General features: G+C 41.2%; 1 protein-coding gene across 9 annotated transcripts in view; it reads right to left on the bottom strand.

Moving 5' to 3' along the window:
* Positions 1–20,873, bottom strand: part of diaph2 (diaphanous-related formin 2) — a 361,962-nt gene that overhangs the window by 265,242 nt on the left and 75,847 nt on the right. For all 9 annotated transcript variants that reach the window (XM_079352006.1, XM_079352004.1, XM_079352007.1 and 6 more), the window contains one exon: positions 5,013–5,152. In XM_079352006.1, coding sequence (XP_079208132.1) covers positions 5,013–5,152 — 140 coding nt within the window. The remainder of the gene's footprint in view (positions 1–5,012; positions 5,153–20,873) is intronic.

Below are 20,873 nucleotides of genomic sequence, written 5' to 3'. Positions count from 1 at the left end.
AGCTCGTAAAAAAACATCATTACTAGTGTTACTTTCTTGCAACCCTCGGTGCTCGGCTACAAGCGTTCAACTGAGAAAAGCCGGTGAGACTGAGTCAGGCTCACAGACAACCCTGTGTGGCAGGGAAGCAAGATCATCAACAACCCACACCTTCAGTTTCCAGACACACAGAGGGCTGGGCTGGGGGGGGGGGGGAGAAACTCAGTCGTCAGCAAATGTCTCCCGCCTCCACAATAAAAAAAAAAAAAAAGATCCCACCAGAAAATGTCTGACTTGTACCTTGTAGAGTTCACATAATGAAAAGTAAGGAGCCTCAGTTCAATTTCGCTTGAATATGTCTTAAGGATCTGAGAGCCGGCAGATTGAATAGGGAAGTCACTGCAGGATTTGACAGCAGCAGTGTTTAATGCTGAGGGCTAAACACAGTGAACAGAGAAGCACGAGCCGCGGATGTGTGCTCTGCTGCCCAAAACAACTCCAACCACTCTGCTACTTTCTCTTATTGGAAAGTCTATTGAAGGAGCAGCAGCTGAATTAGATCAGAAGCTTTAACACTGCTACTTCAGACGGATGGTACAAATTAAATGTTACAGCGCGGTGTGCCTGGTTTCGTCAAGATCTAAAGATGTACAATAGAAGAGTGACTGTAATGGTGTTTTTTTTTTTATTTCTCCTTATCAAGTTCTCAGATTCTTTTATAGTTTGTAAATGAATCACAGTTTTCTAAACAGAAAGTAAAGTAATTGTAGGATGAAAGGAAAGAAGGCAGGACAGAAACACAGCAGGATTTCTATTCCACAAAGAGGAAAACTAAGAGGGTTGTAATTCTCTGGAAGAAGGCGGCTCACTTCTTGTCGGTGGATTAAGAATTAATGAAAAGTGGCTAGTCACTCTGACACTTCTAAATTAAGAGGAGAGTATCCAAATGACAAAATTAAAAGGAGGAGGATGAAGTAGAGGATAAATAATTGGCTGGGGGAATTTTCGACAGAGAGGGAGAGAAAAGAGGAAAGCATGGCAGCTGAGGAGAGGAGAGTGGAAACAGAGTGAGTAGCGTCCGCTCCGGGCGATGCCATCTGTGGGTGGATCTGCAAAGGCTGCCTGCCACACACCTGTGTGGAAGTGCCTGGGAGATAAGGCCCTCAGCACAATGGCCCCATGGCCACCTGTGCTGCCAAACAGGTGCACAGCCTCGCCAATTAAACTATTAGACAAACACAGGCCTCTGGGAGTAAATTAGCAGGCTGCCTGAACATCAGAGGGAAAAACAAAAAAGCAATAGTAAGCACTAACTGTGAAGAACAACAACTCTTTGATGGGGAGACTTTTAATGCGTTGTATAGAATTGAGCTGCAGTGTTTCATTAGACTAAGTGTTTTGATTTAAATCAAGCCATGACGGTGGAAACTGTTGCTCCTGATAAACACGGATCATAATATCAGTTTTTAACTGAAAAGACTGGTAAATTGCTTACGAGATCAGGTCTATAGATACAGTAAAAAGTCATGCATGATTTCAATCCACTTCACTTTGCGTGCTAATTGAAATGTTTAGAGCTACCTTCTGTTCATTCCATTTCATCTCATATTCCTACCTCCTTTATTCTTAATTCTTAATTGTCTTATGTAGCATCCTGGTCCTGAAGTTACATTTCATCTCACGGTGTACTTTGTAAATGGTTAAAAAGAAAATAAAGAGCCTGTCTTGACAAAGAAAGGTCATTAAGAACGAAGAGGTTCGACAGCACTCATAAGAACACGTACTCCACATCTCTACTTCATACAAAGTCACTATAATGGTACCAGATGATTCATATGCTTTGATGTGACTAAGTGATTGAACCTAATTGAAAAGAAAAAAAAGATTCTATAAATTACCACAAAGCAGATTTTACGCTCGAGGCTTAAATTAAAAACAATTCAGATGTACTTGCTTTGCATCGGTAACCACACAAGAATGTCTTTCTTTAATGTCAAGTCAGAAAATAAGACCATTCTGTCATTTATTGCCATATAGATAAAAACCACGGTATTTAATCAGATTTGTTCTTATACAATTTCTTCCATCTTGAATCATTTGTAATGAATTCTCAAGGAGAATGGATTCATTTTCAAGGTAACAAATATAAAAACTTGACTCGTGGTCTCAGAGTTTAGGAGCAGATTTGCAGTGTTGTGGCCCTTCAATGTCTTTTTTTTTTGTATCACTTTTACAGTTGATACAAACAGAGCCCTGCATTACAATTCTACAGTTTCTCTCAAATCCGTTTGAACACAGGCAAAAACTTTCTTAAACAAAGTTTGCATGGAGAGTTTAAAAAACAAAAAAAAAACGGAATCGAGAAAATAATCATCTGTTGGCTGGTGGGGAATACGACTTTGTCCCTTTAAAGAGAAATGTTTCTCAATGCTATGAAGTACAAAGTCAAATATACTGTATGTTGTCTGGACATGTCATGAATACACGCTCATGACTAATCAGCCTCTGCAGAGGAATGTGATCATCTCATCAGGTTTACTGTAAAGTCCACAAATTAAAAATCAGTTTGAAAGATGACAAACTTCTCATTATTCCCAGTGTGAATGCCCTGTTCTGTCATCTTCTTCATTGTTATTTTCAGTATATGATAACATACCATACAAAGGTTACATTAACATAGTGAAGTCAAAAAAAAAAAAAGTAGCAAACCAAGTGTGCATTTCCTGTGTGTTGTGATCCATGACAATTAAGTGCATTCATATTAATCAGGAGTAACCTTATCCATGCTTCAAGGAAACAATCAGTCCCTGTCCCCAGGAGAGATACGAGAACGGCTATAAGGACAAGCAGGAGGGCAGATTTTTGTCAGCGCTTTGACTCTGTGCTGCACTGGTCCTTTACATGCCGGTCAAAGGTTTAGCTATTTGAAAACACCCACAGGGCAAGCCTGGCCTCGCTTACATCCCCTCGGCACCAGTTGGCCTTTCTGAGTGCGGCTGACTTGACTCCCCACAGCTTGCCCGAGACCGTGGAGACCGGCTTCACAGCACTGCAATCACTCGAGGGATGATTACTTAACTTCTTTGCTACACACTATGCTGTATTGCACACTTAGATAAGATTAAATGTGCGGCTGAGTGAAGCTGAGGATGCTTAAAATGTGTGGACAATATCTCTGTCTCAGAATCTGTAGCTAATGTTAGCCTTTGAATATAGTTTCATACTTGGTAAGATACCTCTCTCTACAACATTCTTGAGAGAAAAAAACACTTAAAGTCCATGGTCTCAAATCAGTAGATGCAGTTGTAAGGCTGGGAGTAGTAAACCAATCAAATGAAAGCGTCTGAGGTCTTGCATGGGGGTCCCTGTTTTGAGGTTCCGGGTGAATATAAAAAAGGCATTCCACTCAACCAATGTCCATTTAATATGCACCATTCATTGATTCACATTAAGAAACATCTCCTCAACTGTGGGCTGGTAAATAATGTAAAGGAACGGCTGTCATGAGTTCTTTGCACAATGGGGAGCAAATTAAAACTGAAGTTCCCGTTTTCAAAAGAGCAGCCAGAGAATTGTGGTAACGAGAAGAGGAAGGTTACAAAATCGCAGAGGACTCGTACTTAAAATACTCAAGAGCCAACCAGTGCCAATGAACACAGAGCTGAGAACATCAAGAAAATTATAAATGATATGAAAATGTATTTATTAATAATAACCGTCACAATTTCAGATTGTGCAAGGCACTGGTCATTTATATTTTGTTAGATTGGAAGCAGGTTGTACACATGACACAAAGCTGTGCGTTTATTAAGGCCCAGTATGGCTGTCTTTCTGATGTGGAAAACTAGACTTCCTATCTATTAGAGCTTAATGGACACAGGGGTCTAGAACTTACTCCCTGTGACTGTAAGATTGTTTGGACAGGCACGCTCTTCTCCATGCTTGTTTAAAAGTTGATGCTGTGAGCCTTTTTTTTTGGTCTAACATAGCTGATCAACCCACCAAAAACAGGTCCAATGAAGTATCTTTACAGACATCCAATTAAAAGACATAGACCTCTGCAGACACTCTCCTATATTCTTCCAGTGGATGAAAGGAGCATCCCTAGAAAATAAGCCAGAGTTTCCCTTCAAAAGGGGAGAACAGAGAAAGCTTGATGATTTACTGAGAGTTGACACACATTCTTTTTCATCTTAAAAATGAATAATACACTGTTACCCGGATATACCTGCACATTCCTGCTGCAAAGCCTGCATTTACAAAACGAATCATTAATTGTTCCATTTTCAGGGTAAATTAACAAACGTGCTGATTCAAGATCTTTTTGTTTTCTTCCTCCTTTACGGTAATTGAAGAGTAAGTGGGCTTTTGGACCAGAAGTTCATTGAAATAAGCAATTTCAAGATGTCCCTTGGTGCAAGGAAAATTGGGATAAGAGTAAACTAAAGAATTTAGCAAGGATGAAAAAAGAAAAGAAGAACCACCCCCTAGACCGCAGAGAGAGAAAAGGAGCGCTTCAAATCAAGACCCCTCTCACCATTAATAGGATATACTCGCTGAGCTCTGGTATTTGTGACTACCTAAAATGATCAAATAAAAGCCTATCTCAATTTGAGGCCCAGTTTTTTGTTTTACTAGCCTGGGGTTTCCTCACAGGATGACACATTACAGCAGGTCTTATTTGAGGACCCCTGTGTGTTCAGTCTTTATAAAACATGCAGGTTGGGATAGATGGGCTATGTTACAAAGGAAGGGTAATTTAACTTCTTTATCCCTACCCTCATTTTGTACACAGTTAAATATTATTTCTGGTGTCAATTTACAGCTTTTATAGTATTTCCCTTTTTTCACTGTGCATGAATTAGAGGCCTGTCTCTTGTCGACGCCTGTCCCAAATAAAAGCAGAGCGATTTCAATGGCCGACGTAAATAAAAGCATGGGCTGTAAATTGAAGATTTAAGAACTGAACTAATTTCCTGTAAAAAAAAAAAAAAAGGTGCAGTTTCAGTTGGTAAATAGATTTAGTGACTCACCTGACAGGGTTACTTGTGAGAGAAACTCTGAGGGACTCCAGACAGTTGAGCAGCTTTTCTTCTGTGATGCCTGAACGCAGCTCATGGACATATTCTTGAGAGGAAAGTGTACACTCATGCTTGCTGTTCCTCAGTCCTCCCTGGAAGAAAATATCAAGAGGAAAGTTATTAGATGTGCATAGCGCTCTTTCAACTCAACACCTATGATGATTTAACTGAGTAAAAGATAAAGCAGTAATAAGAAAGCATGTGTGCACCACAGAGGGACATCCGTCTTGAACATGAATGCACGGCATCTTTATTGACAGGAAATGTTGTAATGATCAATTTCACACGTGTATTTACTGCACAACAAAGAGTAAGCTGTTGTTTTCTCCTCAGTGGGAGAAGTTGTTGCGACTTGATTCTCACAGATCTGCCTGTGATTAAATCTGTCCAAGTCTTCCGTGTTTCACATAAAAGGATGAGCGATAGGTCTCGAAATGTGTTCGCCAATTTCTGCGTAGCTCAATCTGCCAATACTCTAATGATGGGCCATACTCACAGAGAGCCAAACACAGACTCGACATGCTATCTGCGGCTGCTCCGGCTTGAAGTAAATGGATTCTTTTGTATAATCTCAACAGAGGGCCCTTGGGACATGTTGCTACACTGATGCTTACACAATGAGACTACCTATTGGCATCAATACACACACTCACACACACAGCGGGGAAACACACTTTTAACACACTGACTCTGCAAGCGCACATTGAAGTCGTATATTACTTTGAGCTTTATTTAGATGTTACAGAAAGATTGATATATTGTTGGCCTGACATTGTTTCCATGCAGTCTATAGCAAAAAGTATAAGAGAGGAATGAAGAGGCTTTGATGGAAATTGATGCAATGCAATGCTTTATCTGCACTCTTGGAACAAGCTCTGCGGACAAAAATGTGTTAAATTAGACACATTTGAAGATTTGTTGTCGAATGTATTTCAGTTGTGGGTTGAGTCAAAGTATGGCAAGAAATAACGAATGAGAGAACACATGATGTAAATGGTGTTATATGCCTGAACCATACCGCTGGGCAAAATCATCCACACTGTGTTCATCCCAGGACTGTTTGGTTCCCCACAAAGTGAGCTGTGATAATAGGCAGTTTGCGATGTAACACGCTTGCTCATTTATCTGAAGGAAAGAGATGCCTGCTGCTCTCTTGCAATGTAGAGTTAACATGAAAGAACCTGGGGGGTGTTGATGTATTTGAAAAAGCAGAGGCAGTCCATTAATAGCAAGCTGCCAATAATACTGTGCTGTAGGTACAAACAGAGCTCATTGTGTGAGTGCTTATCAAACTGATAAAGAAGTAGTTGTTTGATAAAGGCTAATGCGACATCTTGTTTCTTAACTGGAAAGAGGTGATTCCTGCCAGAGCAAGTAGGAGTTGAAATGTGATTTAATATTCAGATTGAAAAATGTAAGCACACAAAGCCTAATTCTAGAGAAAACCAAAAGACTCATAAATAAGGATCTGTTATTCCAAAGTAAAATAGCATTTTACCGTTCCCTTTCTTAACCAATGTGTTTTTCTATTACCATTTTCTGGCATGGCTTAAGTTATTTATCTCATCTGCTATTGTGATACTGGCATTTATTGGCAAAAAAAAAAGAGTAACACCTCCAAAGAAAACCTGAAACCTGAGAGTGTACTTTGAGATAATTGTCTAGTTTTCAAAACTGTGGTTTTTGTGTGAAATCAATGTTCTGTTCTTCTGACTTTCATCCCTCTTTCTCAACTTGATCTATACAAACACTTAGGCCATTCATCTTTTCTCCAGTAATACTGGATGGAAGAGCGGGAGTGACTGTCTTAGCTTTTATCTGACTGAAGGTAGTTAAAGGTTTTGAGGAGAGGGAAGAGAAAAACCTTCTTATTACCATCTATGTTTTTGAACTGGTAGCTACCAAAACAGTATTTTCTTGCATGCGCTAATCCAAGGCAATCTATACAAGCCCCCCCCCCCCCCCCCCCCCCAATATTATCTATAAACTGTGAAGACTAAGGAATGAAATTAAAAAAAGAATCATTTGTGGAAAGCAAAATTAGACAGTGGAGATAGGAAAGGAGAAACACTCCAGACACTTGATAAAACCCCGGAGGTGAAATTCTATTTTGAGTGAGAAAGGTTCAACTAAGACTGTGATGAAGCTTTACAGTAGCTTAGAACCATTACATTTATATGTTTCTGCTTTTAAAAATACAGAACTTGTATCTTTTCATACCTGAAAGGAAGTGGGTTTTTTTTTAACAAACTCTTGAGATGAGTGTTCAAATGAAAGGTTACGTTATTTTTTTGACTCACTTTTGAAATACGTACGCAGATATGTTTATACTGTATAGTTGAAATGTAACCGTGTGTCCCCGATTCTGAAGGAACTGTTTTTTTTTTAATCTTTAGACCTTCAACCACAAAGCCAGAATATACCATTTAGACTTCAGTAAAAGTACTATACAGAGGTCAAGTAGTGGTGTTAGTCACAGCACGATAATGTTCCGAGAAGGAAAATGTTCTGCAAAGGCATAACTCAAAGGGATACTGATAGAGATGTGTTAGAAAAAAGATCTGAGTCTGAGTTAATGTGATGATAGCATAGTAAGCCAAACCAGGCATTATCCAATTGCTTTTGGAATAACTAATAACTGTATAATATTTATATGTTGCTGAAACGGGAGCTTCATTGACCTCTCTTAATTCATCATAGAGAACGGGTGTCGGTCTTTCAGATGCTTTGCCAACTTTGATGTGCTACTGGACATTTTAGCCACCACTTTGAAGCATTGCTTACACACGGAGCTGTTGAAATCTGTTGCTTTTCCTTCAGCGTTTGCTTGATATTTAAAATGCTTCTATATATGATTTTTTTCAATTCCATCATTTTTAACCAAAACCAGTTTCTCAAGCCCCCCAGCAGCAGCACTAGCTGCAGCCTTGCCGACATCAGCTAACTCAGTGTTATGATGAGGTAGTGTGTTTATCTGAGGGGAGGGGCTGCACGTGTGTGCAACAGCGAATAAAGTTTTCAACTGACAGGGGCAAGGAAAAAAAAACTGGAGACAAACTATAGATAGTAAAATAAGAGATGAAGACGGTGCTGTTAGTATAGATAGATAGATAGATAGATAGATAGATAGATAGATAGATAGATAGATAGATAGATAGATAGATAGATAGATAGATAGATAGATAGATAGATAGATAGATAGATAGATAGATAGATAGATAGATAGATAGATAGATAGATAGATAGATAGATAGATAGATAGATAGATAGATAGATAGATAGATAGATAGATAGATAGATAGATAGATAGATAGATAGATAGATAGATACTTTATTGATCCCGAGGGAAATTCAAGTTTGATAGTTTTGAAAGTCAGTATCGTTTTCGGTACTCACTTTTTGGTATTGATACTTTATTCAGTATACATTTTTTGACAAGCCTAGAATAGGGTATTGTATGGTTGGTATGGTATAGGGTATGGTTGGTATGGTATAGGGTATGATATGGTTAGTATGGTATAAGGTATGGTTGGTATGGTATAGGGTATGATATGGTATGGTTGGTATGGTATAGGGTATGATATGGTATGGTTGGTATGGTATAGGGTATGATATGGTATGGTATAGGGTATGATATGGTATGGTTGGTATAGTAGTATAGGGTATGGTTGGTATAGTAGTATATGGTATGGTTGGTATAGTAGTATAGGGTATGGTTGGTATAGTAGTATAGGGTATGGTTGGTATGGTGTAGGGTATGATATGGTATGGTTGGTATAGTAGTATAGGGTATGGTTGGTATAGTAGTATAGGGTATGGTTGGTATGGTGTAGGGTATGATATGGTATGGTTGGTATAGTAGTATATGGTATGGTTGGTATGGTATAGGGTATGATATGGTATGGTATAGGGTATGATATGGTATGGTTGGTATAGTAGTATAGGGTATGGTTGCTATAGTAGTATAGGGTATGGTTGGTATGGTGTAGGGTATGATATGGTATGGTTGGTATAGTAGTATAGGGTATGGTTGGTATGGTATAGGGTATGATATGGTATGGTATAGGGTATGATATGGTATGGTTGGTATAGTAGTATAGGGTATGGTTGCTATAGTAGTATAGGGTATGGTTGGTATGGTGTAGTGTATAGGTAAGTGAATCTTGACATAAAAAAATTAACAGAAATAGATTTATTGCAATATTTATAGTTTGAGTATTGTTGGGAGGGCAGTGCAATATACTGTATGTCCCCTGAAAATATCCTTCTGATTGTTACACTCACCACAGCAGTCAAACTCTGACTGTAGAGAAGGCTGAGGGTTTGAGAACACACTGCTGTCTGCAGTGGATCGACTTAGAAGAAAAACAAAAGCTAAAACAACAGAGTTGGGTAGACAGTGGAGGAGGGATCTGTCAGCACTGAGCTGAAAAGCAGCTGAAAGATAATGGAAGGTGAGATGTATTAAAGCCACGGAGGAGGGTTTCATGCTAGTCTGAAGACCAATCACCTGCCATCTGCCAGACGCTTGACGTCAGTGCTTTCAGAGCTTCATAAAAAGTGCTCTTTTTTTTCCAAGGGCAGCTTAATAAGATTACATTTCAAATTAACGAAAACCATTACCAATAAATAAAAGAACTTTTGTAAAATATATCAAACTGAATAATTATGTAACTGCTCCACATAACAATGTACACATCTAACAGGAAATGTAGTTGTGGGTGTTGTTTCTGAGGTATTGTTGAGTACGTTGAATATAGATAGATCTGATACCCTCATCAAAGAGCTCATCATAAATCAACTGTTTATTTCAAGAACAAAACACAACAGAGGTGAAGAATATGCAATATCTCTCAAAACTAGCAAAACATCAGGAATCTGAGATTTTGCACTAACGCTGTGTTGATGATATAATCATTACCTAATGGGCAATGGTCCCAGCCAAGATTTGATACTAGGTATCATATGAGTATGATGAAGGAAAAAACTGGACCCAAACATACAGTAAGAAGAGGAAAAATAAGGCACTCCCAATTCTAATGCAGTACTCGATTCACTGTAATTCCATTTTTAGATATGGATCATTCAGCGTCTACATTTTCAGAACATTACTTCCTCTATAATACACAGAGCATTGAAGGGAAAACACATTACCCACTTTTTATTTATCTTCTTCCCTCTCAGTAGTTCCCAGCAGGCATACACCATGTCCAGAAAATCTAGAGCTCTGGTTTCACCGCATGCTCTGACCTCTGGAAACCAAAGGACACTGACCATAAACTGCTTTTTCATGACCCTGCCCTGAATCAATGGAATCCTTTGGGATAATATCAACATTACACCACCACACTGGCAGCAGAAAAAACAATCTGAAGATTAGAGTCGGGGAGGGGGGGGCATTACCTGCCGGCTACAGGGTGATAGAGTTTCCCCTTTAGGCTCGCAAAAAAAATGGTCAACAGAAGAAAATGGTCAAAAGAGACCCTAGAGAGTACGGGAAGTTGGAGGGATGAGAGAGAGATATTGTGTGTGTGTGTGTGTGGGGGGGGGGGGTGGGGGGGGGGGGGGGGGGGGGGGGGGGGGGGGGGGGGGGGGGGGATGATGATGGGTAAGGTGTAAAAAGAGGAATAGGGAGTAAAGTTAGAAGAAGTATGGGCTGGATACCAAAGGAGAGGAGGAGTAAGGACGAGAAAAAGGCAGAGAGATAGCTAGGACATCAGGAGACCACAGCAGCCTCAGCCGTAGAGGACAGACACCGCCTTTTGACCACTGCCTAGAGCCTCATCTCCTGCCGCTTATTGAATCCCCTATTTGTCGATAACAGTATTTCCTGCCAAAGAAAATAGTGCTGGGAGCAATTACTTCAGCGAGCCTGTCAATTTCATTTTGGGGGGTTAGGGGAGCATTGAGGCTCATTCCCTCCCTCTCTCCATCACCTTTCTCTGCCTCCTCTCCGTGCCGAGGGGAGTGACAGAGTGCCGTGCCTTTCTATGGAGGGCAGGGCAGGGAGACAATGCCAAGGCGGCTGCACCTCCACATGTCATCTTCACCTGTAATGAGCCTATAACAAGTTGGCAGCAGACTCAGTGCCCGGTGCCTCGGCACACTCCGGCAGACTGATAGATACATTATTCAGCTTCATTGTCAGCTTACTGGAAAAGCGCATGGCTGCAGCATGTCTGGCCTGGAAGGAAGAGCGGGGAGAAAGCTGATTGCCACTAGCTTCTTCTTTTCAGTCTGCCCAACAACCTCTCTCTCTCTCTCTCTCTCTCTCTCTCTCTCAATCTCTCAGATGCATAGGCGTACAAGCAATCCTGCGAACAATGTTTTTCCTAGCTCTCTTACCTCTTACAGTGCGGTGTGATGAAGAGGTGCAATTAGGGAGTGTCGCGAGAACAGAAGAACAGTCCTGCACTGGTTACTCCCAAATTCATCACAACGTGAGATCCGCAACACTCAAATTACTTTTTTTTTTTTTTTTTTTTCCCTTAAAGTCGGCCAGCATGAAAATGATCCAAATCTTTGTGCACGGATGCGCGCTAACACAATTGTGGACGAAAATCCTGACACAAGTGTGTTTACTTGAACGATGTGAATCTTCGGAGCACTGCATGCTGTTTAAACGAGGGCACAGATGTTGCTATCAGCTCATGTTGGTGCCCTGATTTTAGAAGGTGAAAAATGCAACAACAAAGTCTGTAATCGAAATGTACAAATCTGTCTCATGACTAATTTAATAACACGGACACTAGTTGTACTTCTTCCTTTGACTAAGATTCATGTCCTAACACTGCTTCTGTAGGTTTATACTGAAGCTGTGAGTTCGGCCTTACGCCTCTTTTCTGTCCCGATCCGACTTCAAGGTGACAGAACTGTAAATGTCGGTCTGAATGACACACAGCTGACGCCTTGCAGGTTGGACCAACAACAACGACTGTATACGTAGGGTGAGTGAAGAGTGGATTGAAAGTAAACACTCCCAACACCTGATGGTTAGAATGTGATATTGTTGACAAAGAAGCGGCCTTGCAGGGCAGATGTTGGAGGAATGCAAAAAAATATATAACATTTTCTCAAATCATGTCTTCAGACGACATTTTTTTTTTTTCCTGGGAGGCAGAGAAACAACACATTTACAGACACAGACCCTCGCTGCCTCCGCACGCTCCCCCTAAAAAAAGAAGTCTGCAGACAAAAAGTTATGGAATAATGAAAAATCTAATTACTCCTTCTTTGTGGGGTAATTAATGAAAATTACTAGAGCACCCTACTGCTCTCTGTAAAAATAAAACAGATACAATCTGTGCAATTAGTGCATATCATGCTGTATTATAGCCACGTTACAGCTTAATTTCCTGCTCATTAGGGGCTGCTAGATTAGTCGAGACGGAAGATACCGCAAGAATTGAAAAAAAGACATGGTGCAGACAGGTAGCTGCAAATGTCAGATGTCCCACCATTTCCCTTATTATACACACATGACCTATGAGCAACCCTGACAACACAGGAAATAGGGTTTGTACACAACAAACACAAACAGTGAGGTGTTATATAAATGAGCAGTGTTACATTTAACGCAATCTAAAGTTTGGCATGTGTCGGTGGCAGCAGTAGTAAAGGTCAAAGGGAACACGGATCAGTTGAGATGCTGCTTGGCTGGACAATGAGTTTTCCCCGGCCCTACTTAAAGGACAGAGTCCTGCTGCCGGCTGATAAGACATTTCATCTAACCACCAGGGCGCAGGGCTCCCAGCTCAGTGGGGGATTTCCCACCAGACCATGTGGCCAAGCATTTCACCCTTTTCCCTTCCTCGTTCTCTTTTTTTTTTTTTCTTTTCCTTCCCCCTATCTGTCTGTCGCTGTCTCTCACTCCATCCAGAGCGGGGTGTATTTGAACCCTGGGTGACAGCCACGAAAAAAGAAAAAAAAAAAAAGTGTGCATCTGTACTCAAGGCTTTTTTCCTTTCTTCTCTTATTTTTTTTCCTCTATATATATTTTCTTCCTTCCATCTTCTGCCTGTTTTTGGCCAGAAATAAATTACAAACAGCTTGCAACAACGACTTTCTGATAGCACAGACGCAATTAGGGCCCACAACGTTCGCTCAATAATCAGGCACGGTGGCATTACATCTTGGGTCCAGTCGAAACAAAACACGGCAACAGCGAGGCGGACTGACAAGGAGAGACAATGAGGCATTAGGCTAGAAACAGCGTGAAAATAACTCTGCAGGATGCTTTTTTTGTAAGAAATAGTGGGCAGTGGCCAAGGCAGCATGTTGTTTGTCGTACTTGTGTGTGTGTTTATCCTTCGGTCTCTGGGAAGCACAACCACTAAACCTGACTGTATTCAGCCGTTCTGTTTCTCGCTTATTTTGACTCAAGAAACACCACAATAGTTTGTAAAAGTAATTCAATTATAAGCAAAGAAATGCTGCCTCTATATTTATGTATGCTGTGTGTGTGTGTGTGTGTGTGTGTGCGTGCGTATTTGTGCGTTTACACATACATTTATTAAAGGTCACATGTAAAAAATATGGGGCAGCTCAAGCATGGGGATGAATAGATATGAGATTTATTTATTCAGAACTAGACCTAAATAGTAATAATGTTTCTTTTATTATTATTCAAGAAAGGCCATGTTCTTATAAATGGGTATTAAACTTTCAAACCAAACTGAAAGGAACAGTCCCGCCTCTTGCGGTTTTTTTTTTGTGTTGAATTTTCAATGTACCCATAAAAGAAGGATGCTTCTGTGTTTACAGAAAAAAAAAAAGCCTTGCAGGACTTAAAAGCAAACAAACATTCATTGACAATAATGATAAAAGGCATACACCACGGATTCTTGCAGCCTGATAAGGAAGGCTAAATCCATGAATAACACAGGAAATAGATTTGTTTTTTATGCAACAGAGGTTAAGTGACCAAAATATTCAACGTGATGATCACAGTTGTAAAGTGGAGAATTAACATGTGACATGGCAACTGCTTGATATGAGGTCCATACAATAATGATGGAAAATGTTTCATATTCTGCCGTTTTTTTATTGGTAAAACTCACAGCACTGTCGAAGTCATTTCAAGGTTAACGCGATACTTCAACCCTGACCTCTACTACAGATGAGGATGACTGTTTGTACCTCTCTGAACTGTCCCACACCTCCTCTTTTCTCTTTCACCCTTTTAACTTTAACCTGACCCAGCCGGACAGTTCAGGCTCACAATTATTATCTTCTGAATCACAAATACACACATGAGCACACCAAACATGTGCGTCCTTGTGGCTGTGCCCCAGATGTGGACAAGGGGAGGGCAGGCCAACAGGCGGCGTCAGCAAAGTCCCTTGGCTTTAATCCCACTGGAAGTTGACCCGCAGAATACCATCATCAGTGTTTCAAATAGCAGCTGAAAGGTGTCGACAAGGATAGAGAAATTCAGTCAGGATGAGCTGGATTCCTTATCATCGCTCGACCCCAGGGGTACAGCCGTCACCGTGAGTGAAGAGAGGATAAAATCAAAAGCAAAGTCTGCTTACTGGCTAAGTGAAACTGAAACTCCAAAAGCCACTCACTCAAAGTCATCATTTATAGAGCCAAGAAACCGAACCGTTTTACTCCTTTTAAACTGAGCAGACTCTAAAATGAATTTTTAAATAGTGTTTTTTCAAAGAAAAGGAAAAAAACCCAAACTTTTAATGCAACAAGATCCATCTTCCAGTCTTCTCTATTTAAAAATGGTTATTGAAAAGGTTCAAGATTTGCAGCATTTTTGTTGAGAAAGTTTTTCCCTTTCATCAAGCAAGGAGTTTAACTTCGATTCGGATGCTGCTTTCATTAAATCCAGAGCTTTTTTGAAGGATTGACCTGGCTTTTTTTTTTGAAGGATTGAAACCTGACCTGGCTATGTGCGTTCTCCATGTAAGAAACTGTGATAAGCACTGTTTTAAGCACATAGCTTAGCTCCAGCTCTCGGCCTGTTACTAGGTCCAAAATGGCGACTGCCATCGATGGGCTTCATAAGTCTGCTACAGAAACCAAACGGGTGATGTCACTGAGACTGCGTCCATGTTGTCAACTATCATTGAAACATCGAGTATATGAACAATCTAAGTATGGGGAGATAGTGTATATGAAAGGACTGTAACATGGCATTAGGTGGAAGGTATTTACATTTACTGTGGGACAAAACTTGAAAAAAAAAAACACGACACGCGGCTATGCAGACTAATGTGAGGGATTTTAGAACTAAAAAAAAATCTGCTGCTTTAGAAGGAAGAAATCTAGGCCCTGGACCTTCAAGGTTCAGAGCAACTTGGGTCAGAGCCTGAGCCATGCACTATTGATTCTCCAAGAGACATCACAACTTTGAACACACACATTTTCACATCCTAAAACTAGCAACACTCGCACACACACCCATAACAACAAGCATGGTGTGTACAGAACGCTCCTAAAATGTTCTTAAATAAGTATGATACACTTCTTGTGGATATATAAATGTATCAAATCAACCTGACAAGTTTGAAAAAAAATGAGGATTTTTTTTTTGCACGATGTATCATTTTAGCTCACAGATTTGTACGTTCACGCTTATGTACCCGTGTTTGTACACGTACGGCTTCAGGTTATGTTTGTGTGGGTCAGAATATTCTTCTAAGTAGTTCTCCCTGTGCTTTGCAGGAATCGTGTCTGCACTGAATTTCAATGACACCTCTATAAAGATAGGAGCAGATGTCAGCCAGCTTGCTGAAAGTCAGGTAGAAGAGAGTGAGAAAAGTAGAGTGTGTAAAATTGAGTGTGTACTAGCTAAAGAAAGAAGACTTGAGTTGTGTATCTATTTGCCGAAGTGTAATGAAAGAAACAGCCACGATGCACTGCAAAGATTGAACATCAAGAAAAGATCTTTTGACATTTAAAACTAAATCATCTCTGCGGCAGACTGAGAGTCGGCTGATGGACATGTTTTTGTGAGCTGAAGTTCCGACAATAAGATCATTACAGAGACTTGTGAGATTTGTATTCGTCCAATAACACAACCTGGGAAAAAAAAGAAAAAAAAGACCTTGCACTGACTCACCCACACTGCTTTCAAGATAATGTTCTACACTTCATCCACTCACCAATCAATTCAAGGTCAGCAGGTGGTTCGATATCGTCCCAAAAGTTCCCAATTAGCACAAAAAGGTTTGGCGTTTTCTCACACTGAGTTGAGGTTAAAAAAAATATAGATTTTAAAGAAAAGACGTCACATTTTATCAGTTACAAGCAAGTGACAAATAATGCCAGAGGAAAACTTCAAACGTGTGTCAATCCCTCTTGACACTTGATTCGCCCTCATGATCTCGACGTGAACATGAAGTGAGCTTTTTAACGGGTAGCGTCACAGAGGATCTAATTTAGGTCTTCACTGTGCGCTCTGCTTCATTGATTGCAATGTGAAGGCCTAATGAACTCTCTGCTCTGCGCTCCTGCTTCAAGCTCTGGGAGCTCAGTGTGAAACCTGAGGGCTGCAACGACTGACTCAAGGTACAAATAGGTTTGAAAACAGCGACGCGCAACTGAAACAATAGATAAATGAGCTACAGTGCTAACATAGGGTCCTAATGTGCCTCCTGTTTTCTGCTCCTTCATTCTTCTTCCCCTCTCCATAGGGGGCTAACCCTGATAAATCATACATAGGGCGAATACGCCATGGGAGCAAAAGGTCCAGGTTAGTCTGATATTCTTCTTCTCTGCTTCTCGGCTGAATAACAATTCTGCTACCTAGAATAAATAAGACTTCAATTACCTTCTGTTGACTTAAAAAGTTGCGAGACAAGAGTGTGTGTAGACATTAAGTACACAACACCGGGAACAGTCAACCAGTGAGAGAAGTGGGTTTGTCTAGACATTTTGTAGATGTATGACTAAGGCTGAAAACTAATAAAGACCAATAAAGGGATTTAGAGTGCTAAGAACAAGGGAAAGGTTTGTTTCATCACTTTGTTTTGTTTATTTCAGAGCTGATACCAACCAGGAAACCTCCTGGGTTGGAAACTGAAGCCAATCCAGATGTGTTAAAAAAAAAAAACTGCAGTACCTCAAGTGTCCAAATGAGGCTGTGTGCAAAAGATGGGGAATTCCAGTTAGATCCCTTATTAATTGAAAGCAAAGCCTTTTTTTCTCCAATATAGCTTAAATGTTTGGATTACATTAACGTATAAAGTTATGAATAAATATTCAGGCATGGCTGAGTTGACCGACCCTAACCCGAGGTGGGCACATTGGAGCAGTTTGCCAGGCGGCTTAAGACCAACCTCAGCTTCAGCTCTTTTTCCTTTTCCTACACTGGTCTGTATTTAGGTGGGGGTAGCATTTCCAACATGGCTACATAGCACTGCCTGGATTGTATCAACTTAGCCTAGCTTGTTTTTGCTGTGTCTATCTCACTGGAGTTTACAGCTTAATTGAAGGTTATCATCCACTCAGAGTGGACTGCTGTACAGCGGACACAACAACATGAAAGGAGCTCAAACGATTGTCAATGCAATTAGAGTAGCTTATCATTGTTTGTCAAAATGTCCTGTACTTTGGAGGATAAAAGGAGTTCACTTACCATTGCATTAAAGCCCACTACATTAACTGCTCTTGTGGCTCTTTCATTCTGTGCATTATATACGTCGTATCCATAACTTCAAAAGACTTTCAATTCTTTTCATAAAGATCCTCTTTGGAGATCATTTGAATTGACCGGCTCTATTTCATTCTCAGAAAAGACTCGATGCTGGGTTATCAAACAGCTGTGACGTGAGCGTACGGTTAAAACAATAAGCGGAGGAAATCCAGCTTCGTCTCTCCCTGTTAGTGACTTAGTTTTTTCTCCTTGTTGTTTTTCTGACTTTGGGCTGTTGGGCTGCTGATCTGACCTTGACCCCTTTACCCCTGCTCTGGATGGGTGGTGTTGTGGGAACTCGATGCATGACTAAAGGTCACAGGTTTGTTGTTGTGTTGGTGCCACAGGAGGGAACACCAAGCTTCACCTGTGCAGCCAGTCAGGGAAGAAAAACGAACAAAGGTTACACACTATAACCCTACTTCTCTATGTGCAGCTTCCAGCCCTCTGAGCCTCTCTGATGCTTCTTGACTTACTGACTTTGTTGATGTAGAATGAACATATTTCAGCCGTTTGTCAAGCTTGTATCCAGAGAAGGCTGAGGCTTACATTCACAAAGCACGTGCAACAAAATGTTCCCAGTAACCCATTGCTTGAGTTAGTGAAGTGGATGCAGGCAGACGGAGAGAAGCCTGTGCTTGGAGGTGGAAAGGCACAATTTGTATCCCCTCCTTACTTAACCTCTGCTCCTAAAATGGAGTGCGACCTTATCAGTAGAACACACAAAAACCACTTCCCATCAGTCCTCGGTAATCCTCTCCAACCTGAGAACCAAACTGTTAACAATGTGCAATAAATAACAATGGAGGAAAAAATCTGCAGGACAAAAACTGGGCTCAGGTAAACGTCATTTGGCAGGGACATTAATGATGCCCAATCCCTACACAGGTTCTATGGGCAGATTCTGATGGAGGGGACAAGCATGATTTACGACAATGGTAGGCCTGGGAGAATAGTGATGGGCTTTGCCAGAAGCTGAATGGCTGCAATGCGAGTGTGTTTGTAGCTGTTTTCATGTTTGTGTTTGCTGTACAGACCCTCAACTTGGACAGGATTGTAAATGGGAGTAGACTGAGCTCAGACCAGCTAAACACACGGATGTGTACATAAACCCTCACACATAAACACACACACACACACACACAAAATCGCAAAGGGAAAAAAAAAAGCGCTGCATTTCTCCAACCTCAAAGCAGTGGGTTGGGTACATTGGATTTCGTTATTATTTCCAGTGCGGTCAGCTTTGATCTCCCTCTCATGTCTGTATTGGGGTCGTCTCATCTCTAATAACCGCAGATATATTTCCTCTCCTCTTCCCTGTTAGCTAGATAAATAGGATTTCAAATTGTCTGGTGCAACCCCATCAGAAGAAAAACATGATCTATGAAATATCTTCCCATGAAAAAAGCCATACTGAGAGATTATCTTCTCATCACGCAGACAGCACAGCTAAAAGAAAAGGGTGGGAGAGGTGATGCGTACAGAAGAGAAACATGTCGTCTATTTGTGAAGGACAACAACAACAACAGCAACAAAAAAGTGTGTGATTACATGCACATTTTGTGTCCTTGTGCGTGTTTGTTCACAGGTAACCGGAAGAAATTGCAAAGAAAGTTGGAGCAATGCAGGACCGATGGGATTTCAGCTGTTTTGTTTGGTGGTCTCAGTCATAAAAGGTGGGGGGGGGGGGGGGGGGGGGGGGGGGGGGGGGCTCTCTGTCTAATCCAACATTATTGGATGCATTCACATTGAGGTCTCAGGAAACAAAAACTGTTTCTTCTAATATCCACACTATTACTTTGTCTCCATCAAGAGGCTGCCGTCCACTCAATAGCAGTAGAAGCACCGATTCATCAAAGGGTCTGTGTCCGGGCCCTGCCTAATAACAGATGGAGAGATCTTTAACGGCCCATAAATGAAGGCTCCAAAAACTTTAGAGAAAGCACTTGCATCAGCAGAGCAACAGCTAAACGAACTCCCTCCCAGGTTGGGCTTGACTACTCCAACAAAGCAAGATTAATTTGCCTGTTGAATTGAGGCCGATGCTCCAGCCGTGGCATGCTGCCTAGCTGATGTTGAGGTGCAGCCGTGCCTCCCGTGCACCGGGAACGCTGCTTTAATGTCAACAGTGCAGCATTACGGAGAGACGCAGAAACTGGCCTCCGCTGCTTTAATGAGAGGAGGAAAAAAGAAAAAGAAAAGAAGAAGAAGACACTTCTCTTTACTCAGCTGTGCAGACATTAAGTTCCCAGAACAGACCAGACGTACATTTACTCCGAAGACAAATGTCTGGTCAAAAGAGGGACGACCATAGACATGCATCTTGAGACACAATTAGTAATAGAAAAGTAGTGTGAGACGCATATATTACCAAACCCACACAAATATTAAGATTAATAAAAAGTAAAGCAATTACAGCTCAGTTCATGTGTCAGAGCTCAGAGGGCAGGGCAATAAAGATTTTTCAGAGTTAAAAAAGACGATTATTAAGTGGAGTATGGTAAAGTCCATTAGCAAATAGATAAATTAAAGAGATACAAATACAATACCCCTGAAGTATATCTACATTTATTAACAATAAAACCGTTCTCCAATTCAACCCATGTAATTATGGAAGGGCTCCCAATATGTGAGTTTGAATGAATGAATTAGATAGTTCATCTTGGGTAACATATGAGATGAGGGCGCAGCCGGTGAAGCTCTTTACTGGATTTCTTGCGGAAAGGGAAAAACACACGTCTTTATTAAATAACAGCCACCTGTCCCCCTGCATACACAAATAGAGCGTGTTCCCGCGATTCCCGTGCACGCAGGCTGCAACGTCGCTCAACGTCGAAGTCACAATGTCGCTGTGCCGTTTTGCAGCAGAAGCCTCGACAACACTGCCTCCTTTTCCCCGGCTTTCTTTTCTTCCCCTACCTCTGACAGGTGTGACCTTTCGGCAGTGCTGGTAGCGGCCACTCTCGCCCCCAGACAGTAGGCCTGGATTAGTCACCATCTCTGAGGATTGTTGCGCCTTGCATCAATGCGCATGTGAGGCCCAAGCTCTCTCCAGCACGGCCGAAGGGGCCTGCTATGAAAAATAGAACACCTAATGCCTGGAGATAGAGACATTCATCAAAGAGCAGAGCCCCTGCCTGCCTGCTTTGTGTGCAGCCTTCCCT

Source organism: Symphodus melops, assembly GCF_947650265.1.
Source record: "Symphodus melops genome assembly, chromosome: 9".
Taxonomy (NCBI): Eukaryota; Metazoa; Chordata; class Actinopteri; order Labriformes; family Labridae; genus Symphodus; species Symphodus melops.
The sequence above is the reverse complement of the archived record's forward strand: the minus strand, read 5'-3'. Positions and strand labels throughout refer to the sequence as shown.